This window comes from Panthera pardus, unplaced genomic scaffold (assembly GCF_024362965.1).
Source record: "Panthera pardus isolate Hobbes unplaced genomic scaffold, ASM2436296v1 HiC_scaffold_20, whole genome shotgun sequence".
NCBI lineage: Eukaryota > Metazoa > Chordata > Mammalia > Carnivora > Felidae > Panthera > Panthera pardus.
Window position 1 is genome coordinate 69,633,193 of NW_026526766.1, and position 15,250 is coordinate 69,648,442.

General features: G+C 44.3%; 1 protein-coding gene across 11 annotated transcripts in view; it reads right to left on the reverse strand.

Annotated features, from left to right (window-relative positions):
• The window catches only part of EPB41L4B (erythrocyte membrane protein band 4.1 like 4B), a 128,909-nt gene that overhangs the window by 43,722 nt on the left and 69,937 nt on the right, over nucleotides 1-15,250 (reverse strand). For 10 of the 11 annotated variants that reach the window (XM_053908162.1, XM_053908161.1, XM_019454259.2 and 7 more), the window contains 2 exons: nucleotides 15,030-15,063; nucleotides 11,228-11,292 (listed from right to left, as the gene is read on the reverse strand). In XM_053908162.1, coding sequence (XP_053764137.1) covers nucleotides 11,228-11,292; nucleotides 15,030-15,063 — 99 coding nt within the window. Of the gene's footprint in view, nucleotides 1-7,787; nucleotides 9,444-11,227; nucleotides 11,293-15,029; nucleotides 15,064-15,250 lie in introns of those variants that run through there. The other variant, XM_019454264.2, reaches the window with a different exon arrangement.

Sequence of the window (15,250 nt, forward strand, 5' to 3'; positions counted from 1 at the left end):
TAGCCAAAGGCTGTGCGTCTTCTTCAACATCAATTCCCGGTGCCCATTTTAGTACTTGGCATAGGATAGAAACACAGTCAATATTTGTTGAATAAATGTTGTAGTGCATTAAATTTTAATTTTCCTTTGGTAATTTATCATGTGTCTATTCATAAAAGCTTCACTTTGGTCATGAGTTCCCAGTTGTTCCTAACATTAAACGGCCTCTGTAAAACTGTAAAATCTTCTGTACCCGAAGCAGTCAGGAGAGCCTTTTTGGGTTCGGGGGCAGCTGGGTCTCTGTCCTGTGTGAGACCGGGTAGGATAGGTGCTCCCCCTTTGAGTCTGGAATTATCCTTTGGTGAAACTGGTCATCAGACGGTTTCAGTGAATGGCTGGAAGAGGGTCAGCAGGCCTCGACGGTTTTCTGCCAGAAAATCGTTTTAACCTAATGTTACTCTTAATAAGTTTATAACCTCTCTCTGATTGATTGAGGCATGATGCGGTGGGGAAGAGCTTTAGAACTCTGTGGGGAGATCTAGGATTTTAGCAATTCCGGATCAATTTCAGGATCTGAGCCCAGAGAATAAATATTCCATGAGTTCATTTTTGCACAGAGGCTCATGACTAAGAGTTTATTCAATCTCTTTCCTGCCTTAAAAAAAAAAATACTGACACAAATATAGTTGTTTTCCTTTACAACATTCACTTGTAATAAATTTAACAGTGCTTTCCCTTCTTGGTTTCTCATGGATTTTTTTGGCCTCTCATTTCTGCATTCCAGTGCCCACTTTCTGCTTTAAAATGAAGATTTTTTTTTTTTTTCCCCAGGTGGGTAACAGCGTGAACAGACTCACCCCCGGCCACTGCTTTAAATGCATCCCCAAACAGCATCACACGGGAGCCCTCGAGGAGCGGCACGACGAAACAATTGTTGCCATGAAAGTGCGGCTACTACTTGTGAAGAATAACGTCTCAAGGAGCCAGTCTTTACACTTCGCAAGAGCCATGGCAGACTTGGGCGTGCGCTGACAGAGTTATTTTTCCACTCTGCAGACACCAGCCGACTCACCGGAATGAATGAAATGAAACCATTATCCATTCCAGAATGAAGTTCAGGTTCGATGAATAAAAGGCACGCTCTGTTAAGGGCAGGTTTGAGACATTCGAGTTGCATAAGATACCAGCGTGAGCAGGCCCTGGAGCTGAACACCGGGCGTGTGTGTCCGAGGTGCTACCGATGCGGATTCATCTATTTTGGCTTTTGTTAGTGTCTTAAAATCTCTTCAAATGAGCCTTTCTCTGTTCCTCAGTTCTTGTAGGTTTTCCAGAAGCTTCTAGCATAAACATCCTCAGTTAGCCTCTGAAGCTATACACTGGGCCCAATTTTAAGGGCTTGTTTAATTGCCTTGACTATAGATAGAGCATCTATTATTCAGCCACGGAATGAAGCCCGTGGAGCCGTTAGCATAGCAACACCTCTTGCTTTTGAGGTTTCAGCTGCAGAAAGTGATGTTTAAGCCATTCACAATTCAGTAGGGGATGATTAGGTAGGTTCTGCGGGTTTCTTACGACATGAGCCTACGGGGATGTTCCTCTAATTATTCTAACCCTATTTAGTGGATTGCCCAGACTACGGCAGTTTTGGTGTTTTAAATTCTGCAGCCTTTCCTCCAATAAAACCACCGGCATTTCTTGGGATAAAGTGGGATTTTATATCTGATAAGTTAGAACTTTAATTGTAACTAAAAGTAAATCCCTCCTTCCCTGGTCAATGCACAAGGGAAATTCACAATGTTGGAGTGGGTATTTAAGAAGTTGGAGTAGAAAGTTCTCAACAAATTCCCAAACAGGAAAGGAAATATGGATGTTAGAAATCAAGTCCTTCACCCTGGCTGTTTTTACGCTGTCCGTATTCCTTTTTCTGATCTCCAGGGCATCATATCATATTGATTGTTACCTAAGCTTTTGGAAATCTGCTTTCAAAAAATGCCTGGTAAATATCAACTCTTTCTATCCTTTTCTCCACTATTAAAAAGGCTATGATGATATGATTAATTTTACTTCATCAGTCTGATCTTTATTAAAGAGCACGACAAAAGAGCAGAGGTTCCAGATGGTTCAGAGAAAATAAGTAACAAATGTGGACGTTCAGAAAGATGGAAAGGTATGCAACCTTGCTTACAAATACAGTTAAGATGGAAATTCTGATTTTTACCCATCAGACTAACAAAGGTTGAAAAGAATTAGCTAAGGCTAGGAGCTTCCTCTTGTAGCTTCCTCTTTGTAGAATCACAGAGGCCCTTCAAATCGCTGGTGGGGTGGGGTGAGGGAGCAGGGAGAGGAGGTGTAATTAGGTAGAATATCTTTAGGGTGAAATTTAGTTAGGCAATGTCCAAATTAAACACGCACATATCTTTTTACCCAGCACCCCTACTTTCAGGGAGCTTACCTACAGACAGATTTGCTCAAGTACATAAATGGAATATATAAGCACAGCAGAAAAACTGTAATTTTAGAGATTCGAGGCAACCTAAATGACCATCAATACTGATTGGTTAAGTACATGTGCTTGTTTATACGCGGAATAGCTCTAGATTAAGAGGAAGAAACGCTAACGTTTGCCTCTAGGAAAAACTAGGAAACTAGGGAATCGGAAGGTGGAAAGGAAAAATAACTTTTGTATATTTTTGTCTGAATTTTTGCCAATGCATTACCTCCTAAAATAAGTGAAAAAGCACGGCGGTTCTCTTGATTACTGACTTTCTACTTAGTCACCTAATTGTTAAAAGCCTTCTCTGTTTTGTGTAAAATGAAATACTAAGCTAGACAAGTTGGGGACCGAGCGGATGCTGTTTTAATTCTCCCAACTTTTGGGTCCCAATTGTACCAGCAGAATGGATCCTCAGTAGTCTCCCCAACTCCTTCCTCTGCCAGTTCTGCCGCGTGCAGATGGGAAAGCATTGTCCACATTCTGCCTGGCCAGTTATTTCCTAGTATTCTCAGACAGAAATATCATTTTTCTTTTTATTTCCTCTCAAAAGATCACCACGGTGTTTCTGCTCTTAGCTTGTTAGAGTTTCAGAGACGTGTCTTTATGTATTGTGTTAACCCTCTTCCTTCTGATCTTTCTCTTGGAACCAAGCACCCCTTTCCATTGCTAAACTTAGACCATACGTCTCAAGCTATCAACCTTTAACACAGGCCATTCCTTGAGCAAGACTTTGAATATCCTCGACCTGTTTCTCACCACATGGACCGCTAAGGCCTTAAACCTCAAAAGCCACCAAAACTGGCCACCAGCCAGCATCAAACATTGTGCAGAGCACCTTCCATACCTACTGTCATTCACTTCCATTTGGGGATGAGGAGAATGAGGCACAGAGAAGAAACTGGACAAAGGTCACATGGCTGGTGAGTGGCAACGTTGGGATTCAAACCCTGTGGGGCTTCAGAGCATTCACATTTCACCTCGTCAGAAAACTGCGGGGCACATGTCCCAACAAAGTCACCTCTCCACACTGGACCTGCAGTCTGTCTCTCAGCAGCGTGCAGCATCCTGCCAATTTGCTTCTGCAAACTTCTGCCTCTTCCCCACGCTGGGTTCTGAGCCTGGCACGGGTCCCTACGCTGGTGTGTCCATGCCACCTTCAGCTCCAGTGGACGCAATTCTCTAGCCCCTTTGCTTCCGGAGTGAGGAGCGCAGGATGACGACGGATTCCGTTTGACAGACTTGGGAGAGGGACGTTATGATGAAAGGAAGGCCATAGAAAGAAACACTAGATTTTTCACATTCTTCTGCTTCACTGTGAACCTACTAAATAAGTGAAAACATAGCTAGCTACTTATGATGATGGATTCATTTACTGTTTGATTCATGCCTAATCTAAAGAAAAGAGTTGGCCTTTCTAATGAGAGTTAAAGTGGAACAAAAAAAAAAAAAAAAAAAAAAAAGAAGGCGGCAAACCAGATAGGAAGCTGTGCTTTTCCAAAGTGAGGTCCTGTACTTGCCTGTCTCAGACTCTTCTGGTGACTTAAAATGAAGGTTCCTTAGGTCTTACCACCAATCACTTAAGTAGAGCCTAGAAATCTCCTAAGTTTCTTTATTTTGAGAGAGAGAGAGAAAGAGAGAGAGAACAAGCAGGGGAGGGGCAGACAGAGAGGGAGAGAGAGAGAATTCTAAGCAGTCTCCACAATGTCAGCACAGAGCCAGACACAGAGCTCGAACCCACAAACCATGAGATCATGACCTGAGCCGATAGCAAGAGTTGGATGCTTAACTGACTGAGCCACCCAGGCACCTCTCCATTTTTAATAAGCTGTCCAAGTAATTCTTTGGTTCCCTAATTTGGGGAAGTTTGCCAATTTGCAGGATTATTTAAGATTTCCTTTGCTGAGGCTCTGCTGAATGTCAACTTCACATTAGTTTCACCTTTTAGATGCCTCAGGGGCCTTCTTAAAAATGTGCTACTTTTCATGTGCAAAGGGACTCTTTCCTGAACAGTAGTTTGAGGTTTCTCTCTCCCTGCCCCCTTATGCCTTGCCTTGGCATTTGTCAGTTGCCTCCTGGAGGGAAATGGCAGAGGCAAATCATCCTAAGCCTATTTAAGGCATTTACCTGGTACTTATGGAAGATTTGGTCAGTCAGGGAATTGACTTAGAGCCAAGTTTGGGAAATATTGATTCAAAGGATCAATATGGCTGCTCAGGGAGTTCTTTGATGAGCTCAGATCTTAAAGGACTAGTTAAAACTTGGAAAGTCAAGGGCAACGAAAAGGATCTATTATTGTGTTCAGACCAGGACCCAGGAGGCTGGAGTCACTGACCTGGAAGGATGGTACCATATTAACAGGCGCGGGGGGCAGGGCGGGGGGGGGGGGGTGCAGGGGGGAAGCACTCCTGCACTGCCCTTATTCCTTCATCTTTGCTGTTAAGGGGAACCATTTTCAGTGGAAATGGTAGACCAAGAAATGAAACAGGCGAGAGGGTTTTGAAGGCCAAGATAATTACCTGGCATGATTTCAAGTCTTTCAGTCCATATGAATTGTATCAATCTGACAACAATGCCAATTCACTGTTAAGATATTCTGAGGGATCACAGAAAAATAGGAAATGATACAAGACCAGTAAGTCCTCAGTTTCAAAAATGCAAAAAGCTAATTCCACTGGTTATAGAATCCTGAGGTTGGTTGTGCAGGCAGGTAATACTCCAGAAGAAATGACGAGTTTGTGAGCTCCAGGAAAGGAAGCAGTGAATCATGTCAAATAAGGAGTGTTTCGTAAGAAGAAAATAATGTTCAATCTCTGCTCCTTAGCAAAGGGGGCTGTTGAATGAATGCAGGTTCTAGACTGCTAGAGGGGGGATGGTAAAGTGTTAGGGGTTACTAGACCCCTGGGAGAGAAGCGGGGAGAGGAGTAACAGGGTTATTAGCTAATGAGAGATGGTGATGGACGAGGTTACTTACTGGACCACAGGTGTGCAGCATATGGACAATCACTTGATGCTGGTGGTGGTAAGTGGCTCCTAGTTAGTAACTGGATTCCAGAGTAGTGAGCTCATCAACATAATCTAGTAATGGTCTCATGGAGATGTAGATCGACAGGGTCCCAAATCTCGAGATGATTATTGGCGGGAAGCATTAGAGCACAGGGACCAAGAACATGGGCTGGAGTCAGAACTGCACATGCATGACAATGTGCAAGCTGCTTGGTTAAACCCTAAGCCTGAGCTCCCCCATGTGAGAAAGGAGGGCAAGATCCACCTCACAGAGTGGCCAGGAAGGTCAAGTGAAGCAACACATGGAGCGCAGGAAGCACGCATCTGGTCATCAGTCCCTGTATATTACTGTGGATCCATGTCAACCTACCGGGGTTTCCAGGATCTCGTGGCTGGACTGTCCTCTGCCCTGTAGCAACAAGGCTATCATCATACCAATGCTTCAAATGAGAACACCGCAGACACACCGGGTAACATTCAGATGATGAAGCTGAAGCCAGAACATAGGTGATGGTCAATGTCCTACTCAAAATGTGACGCCCTCGACTGGGTACAGTTGTTCAGATACTTCTGGGACCAGCTCAGAGATGATGTGCTGCCTGTTATCTGGCTAGACATTTCTGTTAGAATGAAGGTGGAATAATTCATTTGTTGAACAGACATTCACGAGCACCTGCTATCTACCAGGCACTGGGGAGCAAAGGCAAATATGATACAAAGCTCATACTTAAGCGTACAGGCTCCAGGATAAGATGAACCAAAGAGGCAGTTTTAATGTAAAGCAGTGAATGCAATGTTGCCATAGGAGGGCCAAGGGAAAGTTACAGAGCTGAGCACGGAAACCAACCCAATTTGCAGAGGTGGGGTGGTCAGAGTCCCTGGGAGAAGACGCACCTGAGTGGAGGTTGAAGGGGTGAGTGGCAGCTGGGCAAAGGGGATGGGAGTGACAGAGTTCTTGGCAGAAGAAACAGGATTTGCAAAGCACAGGTCGGGGCAACAGCAGGATACGGTGAATGCCAGGACCCACAAGCAGCGTGGTGGTGCAGACGTTTAAACAGGAGGGTGAGAAATGGGGCAAAATAGGCTTGAGTAATAGGATGGAAGCAGATAGCAAAGGAATTCCATAAAGAAGGCCTTGGACTTCACCCTCTGGGTGGTGGTGAACCCTGGCAGATGTGGAGCGTTGGAATGACACAACCAGAGTGTTTCCTTAGAAAAGATTCTTCTAGAGACTGAGCAGGAGGAGCCTGTCAGGAGCCTGGAATCAGGGAGACCAGGAAGAGCATCTCTCAAGGCAAAGGTTGGCAAGGAAACTGAGTAGACCCAGGGACTGCCTGGGTGCAGGTGGCAAAAGGGAAAAGAGCTACGGATGGTGTAGCGGGTAGAAGAGAGAAAATCGGGCAGACGTCTTTTTTATCTCCAGCAAAAGATGATGAATTTGATTTCTGACATGAGTTTGAGCTATATATACGGGATACACAGGCTGAAATGTCAGTCTAAAATCTTGTAGGACTAGTCTGGGTAAGAGACCAGGGTTCTAGGGCCAACAGCCATAAAGCTGTGCCAGCATGAAAAGTCCCAGGCAGACTGCGATGGAGATAAAAGAGGTGGGCAGAGGAAGGACCCCTGGAAAACACCGATATTTAAGAGGACGACAGAGGAAGAGGCTGTTACAAAGACAGAAGCAAAAGTCAAAGAGCTGGAGAAGCAGATGTTGAAAAAGCCAAGGGAACAGAACTTCGAGAAGCTGTGAGTGAGTGACCATCACCATCACATGCAGTAGAGGAAGGTCCACAGAGTTGCGGGATGAAAAGTGTGCACCTCATTTAACAATTAGGAGGCCGTAAGTATGCATCCTGGTTAGACTTCGTGGTTGCAGACAACTGAATCCACTCAAGTTATTTTAAGCAGAAAGGTATTTATTAGAGGGGATCTGTGTACACCATCTCCAGGAGGCCACAGACACAGGTTTGGATGTCTTTCCACCGGAAACAGTGAGTCGCCAGGACCAACACCCATCCTCATCACAGGACCGTTATGGGGGAAACCCACTCTGCCACCGCTTCACTCAGTCCAGAGCCTGTGACCAGTTACTAGAACCTTCACCACAGATGAACCAGACGAAGAAATGCTTCAGCCACCGTGCCTACCAGAGCTGCTCTTCCCAAGGGCAGCTTCATCCTCGGACGAACTTCCTCCATGTCACCTAACGGAATGCTCACCTCCAGACTTCGGAGAGCTCACCGTCCCACTACCTACGTCATCCACAAACGATACTTCTGCGCAATGTAAAATGAAGATGGAGTCCAAAAAAGCAAGAATAATCTTTATTCCTTGGAAACACATTTGTAAAAATGGATCACTAAGATTAAAAGATTCAGAACACATTTATTTGTATGCGGCACAAACACTGAGGATCAAAACATCTGCTACAACAGAATACACCTGTAAACAGATTATCTTAGGAAGAGTTTGTCGGTGAAGGACTCCGCCGTGCAAGGCCTGGGCCCCTCCTGCTGGACAGATTTTTGTGGTAACCAAAAATAGATCAGATTTTAGCAATAAAGTGTCTTAAGAGATGTCAACACATTTTTTTAAAAAAGGCTTACAGTGGGCCAAATTACAATTACATATACTTAAATGGCATAAGAATCGTTTTTCACAAAAAGACCAATGAAAAATAATCTCAGGTTTACCAAGGAAAAAAAAAAGTCTGATTTGTGGCTTCAAATGGGGGGGTGGGGTGGGGAAATAAATATTTTGGTACAAGTTCTACCCTAAAAGACAGCCCATTGATAGCTGGTACTACAAAATGTACAACACCCATCCCATCCTATTCTACAGAATGCTTTGGCACAGCTTCATTAAAATCTTACACACTTTAATTTGAGCCATAAATGTTATCTTGGATTTCATGTTGCTTTTTAAAAGAGTTAAGTCCAGGGTAAAAACCAAGCCTCAAATTCTATAAATTCTGACAGTGTGTGTTCACAATTGTGTCTTCTGAAATCATGCAAGTTAGCAGCACCGATCAACAATTGAAAAAAAATTATTCTTGTACTTGAGCAACAAATTCTATCAAAAAGGGATGCTATGCAATTTATGATTAGTAAAACTGCTAAGATTCAATGTGCCTGAACTGCTTTAAGATCAGAAATTCAAAGCCTCCCTGCATTTATGTAACAAGTTATATACGTTCTTGCGCTTCCGAAAGCAGTAGCCCTCTGTTAGAGAAGGGAAATTTGCAGTTTTCCTATGAGCAATTTAGTTTGAATGTTACATCCTCAGACTAAAAATATTAACTTTTAATACGATCACAGAATTTTAGAGCTGGAAGGAGCTTGGCAATCACTTAGTCCTACCCACTCTTTCCAGATGGGGGAAAAGGAGGCCAGCAAAGGAGAAAGGCTTGTCCACAATCTCACAACGGCCAGGACTGGGCCCCAGGGCTGTATGGTACTCTACAAAGAGCTCTCTTCCTAAGTTCTTCTGGTTTTATTTGGTCCCATTCATTAAATAACAGAGAAATACCAAATACACAGCAATATGATAAACATAGACTTTTACTCCAAATTTTAAATCAGAATATTAAAACGATTCCTGAGCCTTTCACTACCTTCATTTTATTGAGAACGCAGTCAACAGTAAATTGTGACTACTGATTGTGGAGATTTTCAAATATGTACACGGACTCCAGAAACACCTTTCAGAACTATTCCTTAAGGACACTTTTGCGGACGCGTCTGTGTGATGGCAAGACATGTTTCATGGAATGTAATGAAACCATGCTGGTGAACAGAGGTGAGATGTGTCAGTCTTTCAAAGTGCAGTCATGAGTTTATCTCGGTACATCATACTTTGCACTCCTCCTAAGTTCTTCTGGTTCTGGTCGTGGACATAATCGAAACGGCCGCCACTTCCACTGGCCGACGTTTCCCAGTGTGGCCTGTCATCCTGAAAGCATGGCCTGTTTTGTTGGCAGAGTGAATGGTTAGCGGGAGGGATGGAAGAAAATTCAGAAATGTGAGTGAAACAACACAAGCACGAGGCAAGCGGGCGGGAAAAACCATGAACCATGTGAATGGGGATGGTTTCCAAGCTGAAATGAGTGGATTTGCTCAGGTATGTTTAAAATTCGGATGCAGGTAATCTACCAACTTCCAAGTGGAGAAAAGCTCAGTTGCGGCCATACCACATTTCTCAAAGGGCACCTTGAGGATCCCTAGTCTGGGGGAAGTCAGGTGAAAAAGGTTCCTTTCCCAGGCACTTCTCGGGGCTGTGACCATGCTACGGTGCCCTGTGAGTGCCTTAGGCAGCGTTTACCAGAGCCTAGGACCAATGAACTCTGTATCTCAGGCAGTGCTTCTCCAACTCTGGAGAGCCTGGTAAAACACGGACTGCGGGGCCCCACCCCCAGAGATCCTGACCCAGTAGGGCCCGGGTGGGGCAAAGAATGCATCAGCAAGCTCCCAGGTGAGGCGCACTGTTCCAGCCTTCCTCGGAATCCCCACTGCTAAGTGCTGGGCAAGGTCATGCCTCAGAAGGAAAACTAATGTGACAAAACAGGCCAAAAGAAGTGTAAAATTCTGTAAAAACAAGGTTAATAAAAATAGCACTTCTAGAAATCTCTTCTGTTTCTTATGTCTGGAAAATAAACTGCCTTCACAATACACAGAAACATTTAGAATTATTAGTCCACTAGGCTGACTAGCTTTAAAAAGCTACCCAAATATCAAGTGTTTACGATCAAACAGCACTGCTCTCCTCCAAGGTCCCCCCAACAAAAGTGGCAAGAATTCTCAAGAACTAATTGCTCTCATTTGCCTTACTCCAAATGGATTTATTTCCATCATTTCATTCTCCGTACTTTCTCAAGCAGCAAGGCTAGCAACCTTACCAAGAAATAACTTTATGCAAAGTGAATTCACCAACAGAAAGAGCTTCACACATAAACACCAATTAAGACTGATCTAAAATTCAAATCTTAAAAGGAACGTTTGCCTTTACAAAGCTAGCGTTAAAACACTCTCGAGCCTAACTAGAAACCCAGCAAGGCAGGTGCCAGTTTACTTGGAAAGGACTGTGGTAGGGTTAGGGCAGAGGTGAGTAAAACAGAGCCCTCAGGCTAAATCCCACTCACCATCTGCTTTGGTAAATAAGTTTATTGGAATGCAGCCCTGCCCATTCACTTCTGTCTGAGGCTGCTTTGAAGCTACAAGAGCAGAGTTGAGTAGTTGTGACAGAGAGCACAAAGCTGAAAATATTGATTATGTGGCTCTTAACAGAGAAAGTTTACTGACCCCTAGGTTCAGAAAAAAGATCCACAATGACAAAAAGCAAACCCCCACTCCATCCCTGAAAAAAAGTCCTTTCAAAAAACCCACAACAAAAATCCCCAAGCTCAAAGCATATTTTTAGTAACCGAATTCTTGGGACAGGAAAATGTTACTTAGAAATTTTAAGCAACATTTCTAACACAAAACCAAACCAAAAATATCTAAGGTTAGAATGACTGAAAAAACAAAAAACAAAACCCAATTCATTTTCATTTCATAAAGCAGAACTTTGGTAAATCCAGACTCATCACTGGCTTCTTTTGCTCTGCAAATTATTCATCTCTGCCATGACACAGCAGCTCTTAACCGTTGTTTCCGATGCAGACTTTCGATTCACAACGAGGCAGAATTTGAGCCTTTCCGGAGAAAGGGAGAACTTTCAAGTAAGTACAGCTCCGTGAGCTCAAGCACTTACCTTACATTTGGAGAGTGAGGGTGCCACCGAGGCTGGCTGGGGTGGATATTGGGATGGTATTGAGGCTAGAAATGAAATACCAAACTTGATTATTCAATGACCTTTTGATTTCAATGGTCTTCATTTAGTTTCTCTTTTACTGGCATCCAGCTGAGGGGCCCAGGGCTGTGACTGGAAAGGCTATAACCAAACCCTGGATGGGCGGTGGCTTCCCAGGACGATCACGTTTCCCCTATGACAAAGGCAGGGGGGCTGGAAGGCTGCCCTCGGAAGAAAGGGGAAAGCATCTGTCTGGGAAGGGTCCCCTAGAGCGCCCAGGACAGGCAGTATTCATCTCTCCCAAGGGAACAGATGGAGGACACCCAAGATATGGGGTGAATGGTAGGCAATTTCTTTCTTCAGAAACAATTTTTGTCATTGCTGAAGATGACGACAACCGTGTGTAACAGTGACATCTGCAAACACAAGACAACTGGATGGGGACATTAAGTCAGCAGGATTGTGGGCGAACACCTTCTCCCTTGTTTAAGCAATAAGAATAATTTTCTAAAATGTGATCCAAAACCTAGTACCAAACCTTGCCGCCCACCTGGCCGTCACCAAAAACAAACAAAACCCCAAACCATTCAGAGCACTGATTATTCTGATACAACAGAAGGAAAGAGGGAAGGAATTTGTCCATTCAAAAAATGGATCCAGATTGATGACTCACAGAACCAGCAGGAGTGAAGACAAGGCAGGCCTGGCTGGGTGACGGGACTGTCTACCGCCTCTGGCCTGTAGAGGGCGGTGGCTCCAGGCAAGGCCAGAAGCCACGGGGCTTCTCAAGGCTAAACTTTCTGTGGAGCACATGAAACCCTCCTGACGTTTAAGTCACTACAGTCTTGCCACCATTATTCTTTTAATTATTTCTTCCCCTTCTGCTCCTTCCCCTGCTGTTTTGGTTAATAAGCAGAGACCTGTTCTGTATTATGGAAAATTCTCAGTAATTCTGTTCATTCAGTTTTCAGGAAACTGAGATGCCCTCCCTGCCTATTCTGTATTCTAGTGAGCTCTCTCCTTCAGAGCTGCCTGTCAGCAAGCTAAATGTGCAGCCCCCTGCACAGGCTACGGGAAAAGGGAATCTGGAGAAAAGATCTCAGGAGCAGACGCTGAAAGCTGACCTCTCTTAGGGAGACAAACACCTAGAGTTTAGATGTGCCCATAGCTGAAATGCTTCCAGTGTTTTGGTCACACAGCCAGGCCCCAAATGAGGCTCCTGGCTGCATCTTCAACAAAAGGGAATAATGTAGAATAGAAATGGACCTTCTGTTCCACTCCCTGTCTTCAAACACAAGCAAATCAGATTCATTAGGGAGAGGTGGGTACCTCATCCATAAAGACCTGGAAGGATATTCCCAAACCTTCCTTGATCTCCTTCGGTAATTTATTCACACTCTAAAGCTGTCAAGCAGCATTTTTAAATGTTAACCCAGATGGTCATTGGGGCAGTTTTTTCCCCTGGGGATAATTGGAAATATATATGTGCATTTTTGCTTGTCACAATGACTGCAAAATTACCTTTTAACTACTGGGCAGAGAAGAGGAAAGCTAAGCATCTGTAACTCTTGGGACAGTCCCAACAATGAAGAACTGTCCCTCCCCAAACGCCAAGAGATGTCCTTATCAAAACCACAGAAATCTATCCTTTGCAGTTGGCTAGTCTCACTGAGCTCACAATAAGACAGATGTTCCATACTCCCATTCTCCCGAAAACCCTTCTCGGCACTCAAGCCTTTATCAATCAGGCCACTTCTCAGGACGTTCTCTTCCCGCTCAATTCATTCCCAAACCTTGACAGAGCAACACATAACCTCCAAGATGGCTAAGGTGTGGGGGACCAGTGGTTGCCAAAGATGTTACAAGAACAGTTTTCGTGCATGTGAGTTCCGTGAACAACTTCCTCCGTATTCACTCTGAGCAGGGAATAATGGGCTTTGTTTTCATTTTTTTTCTTGCCTTCAAGCAGGGACCGCCCGTCCACAACTCTTTCCTTCCCCCACAGCTAGCCAGTCACACCCGAAAATTTCTCCAAACCAAAAAGCTGATCTGTGACTGAGAAGATTCAAGAACCTAAAAAAGACAAGATCGGGAAACCTAGCTTTTCCCCTACCAGGTTCAAAGCACTTTTTACATGTTATTCCCCCCAAACTCAGAAGTCGTGCCCAGATTCTACACATTGGGAATATGATTTCATGTATGGAAGATGATATGGCAAAATTCTTCTGAAACATAATTTGGAGACCTCGTAAAAGTCATGTACGTTAGGATCCCACCCCCATCGAAAAATTAATATCTACAGTAACAAAAGATCAGGAAAGACACTAAACCAGAACAAACGCTCCCAGGTGACCTCATGGAGTAGCTTCTTGTGACATCCGAAACCAGACTGTGATGGAGGAAACCTGAGCGTAATGTCCTTGGACAGAACCCGCCCAGGAAAAGAGAAATGGCCCCAAGTGAGGAGGCCATCAGACACGACTGCTGCCTCTAGGCACAAACCTACTAAGTGAGGGACACGCTGTCAGCACAGCTCATCAGAACCCCCTTAGCAGCTCTGAAGCTCTCTGATGCCCAGAACTATCTGTCCCTAGAGCATCTGATTGTTCGGCCCAGGGTGAGGCCCAAGCACCGGCCATGTTTTTAAAGCCTGCCTGATGGTTTTAACATGCAGTGGGGTTGAAGACCACTGGTGTTGGTGATTTCCAGTTATGAGGATCAGAGAAGGCTCTGTGGAGGAGGCGGCTTCTGAGGGGACTCTGGAGGGGATTTTAATGCACAGACAAGTGAGGGGATTTCAGGCAGACAAGCATGGAAACGGGAACAGTGGGAGGAAATTCTGGGGGCACCGATTATGTGATTCTTTGAGAGTTGAACATATGATGTATGATAAGGAGCAGAGAGGAGGAAGGCAATAAATGTAGAAAACCAAGTTGGAGCCAGGTTGCAGAAGGCTGTGAATGGCCAGCAAGAGCCACCCCCAGGTAACTGTGAGTGGGTAGGCGGGCAGGCAGTGAGGGCCCTGGTTGGCCACCCTGTAAAAGAGCATATCACGAGCCACAGAAACCTATCTGTGCTCCTTCTGCAGGAAACAGGCCTGGCACAATGCTTTACAAAGTAGGTTCTGGAAACCAGTGCTCCACTGATAACAGATACACTATCAAAAACAGGCAGGTAGGTGAGAAGCTAGCTTTTTTTGATTGGGGGAGGGGGTGTTGAATATCAAATGATTTGGGGAGACAATGGATTAAAAAAAATAAAACGTTATCTTTTTTGCAGGATTTCTCAGTACTTTTGAAACCCCAGCGGAGACTGTAAGATCCAAGAAGGGGAATGAAGGACACATCTCCCAAACGTGTGACTGAGACACCCTTTCCTGGAGGCACCTCTCAAGGGACTCATGTTCCCTAGGCCTAGAACACGCTGACAAAACACGGCCTCACTTGAGCGCTCCTAAGAGGTTGTGTTTGACCACCCAGAAACTTAAACATATGTTTCTGTGGTTTGCCAGTTGATAAGGTTAAGAAAAAATAGGCAGCTGAAATGACCAAGAGGGGCCAGGAGTCACAGAGGAAGGTTCTCCTCTCACCGTTTTCTCAAAAAAACAAAAAAACCAAGCCCCCCCCCCCCCCCCACCCCACAACCAACAAAAAGCATGTTATTATTTCTTCAAAATCTGACTATAAGCATAATAACTACTTGATGTAGAAAATTTTGAAATTTTAAGAAGTATTCAAGAAAGTCTTTAAAAGCAGTATCTCACCTGGTAATTATGGACTTCAGGATTTGTTTTAGAGCTATAGAAAAGAAGGGAAAAATTGTAATGTAACAGGTTGCAAAGCGGCACTGTTAGTGATTTTTTAACGATCATAAATCTTAAACACCACCTACACTGTTAGGAACTTTCACGAACACCGCTTCTTTTTGGTTATTAGCTGTTTACATGAACATATAACCAAGGAAACCAAACACCAACTTCCATTC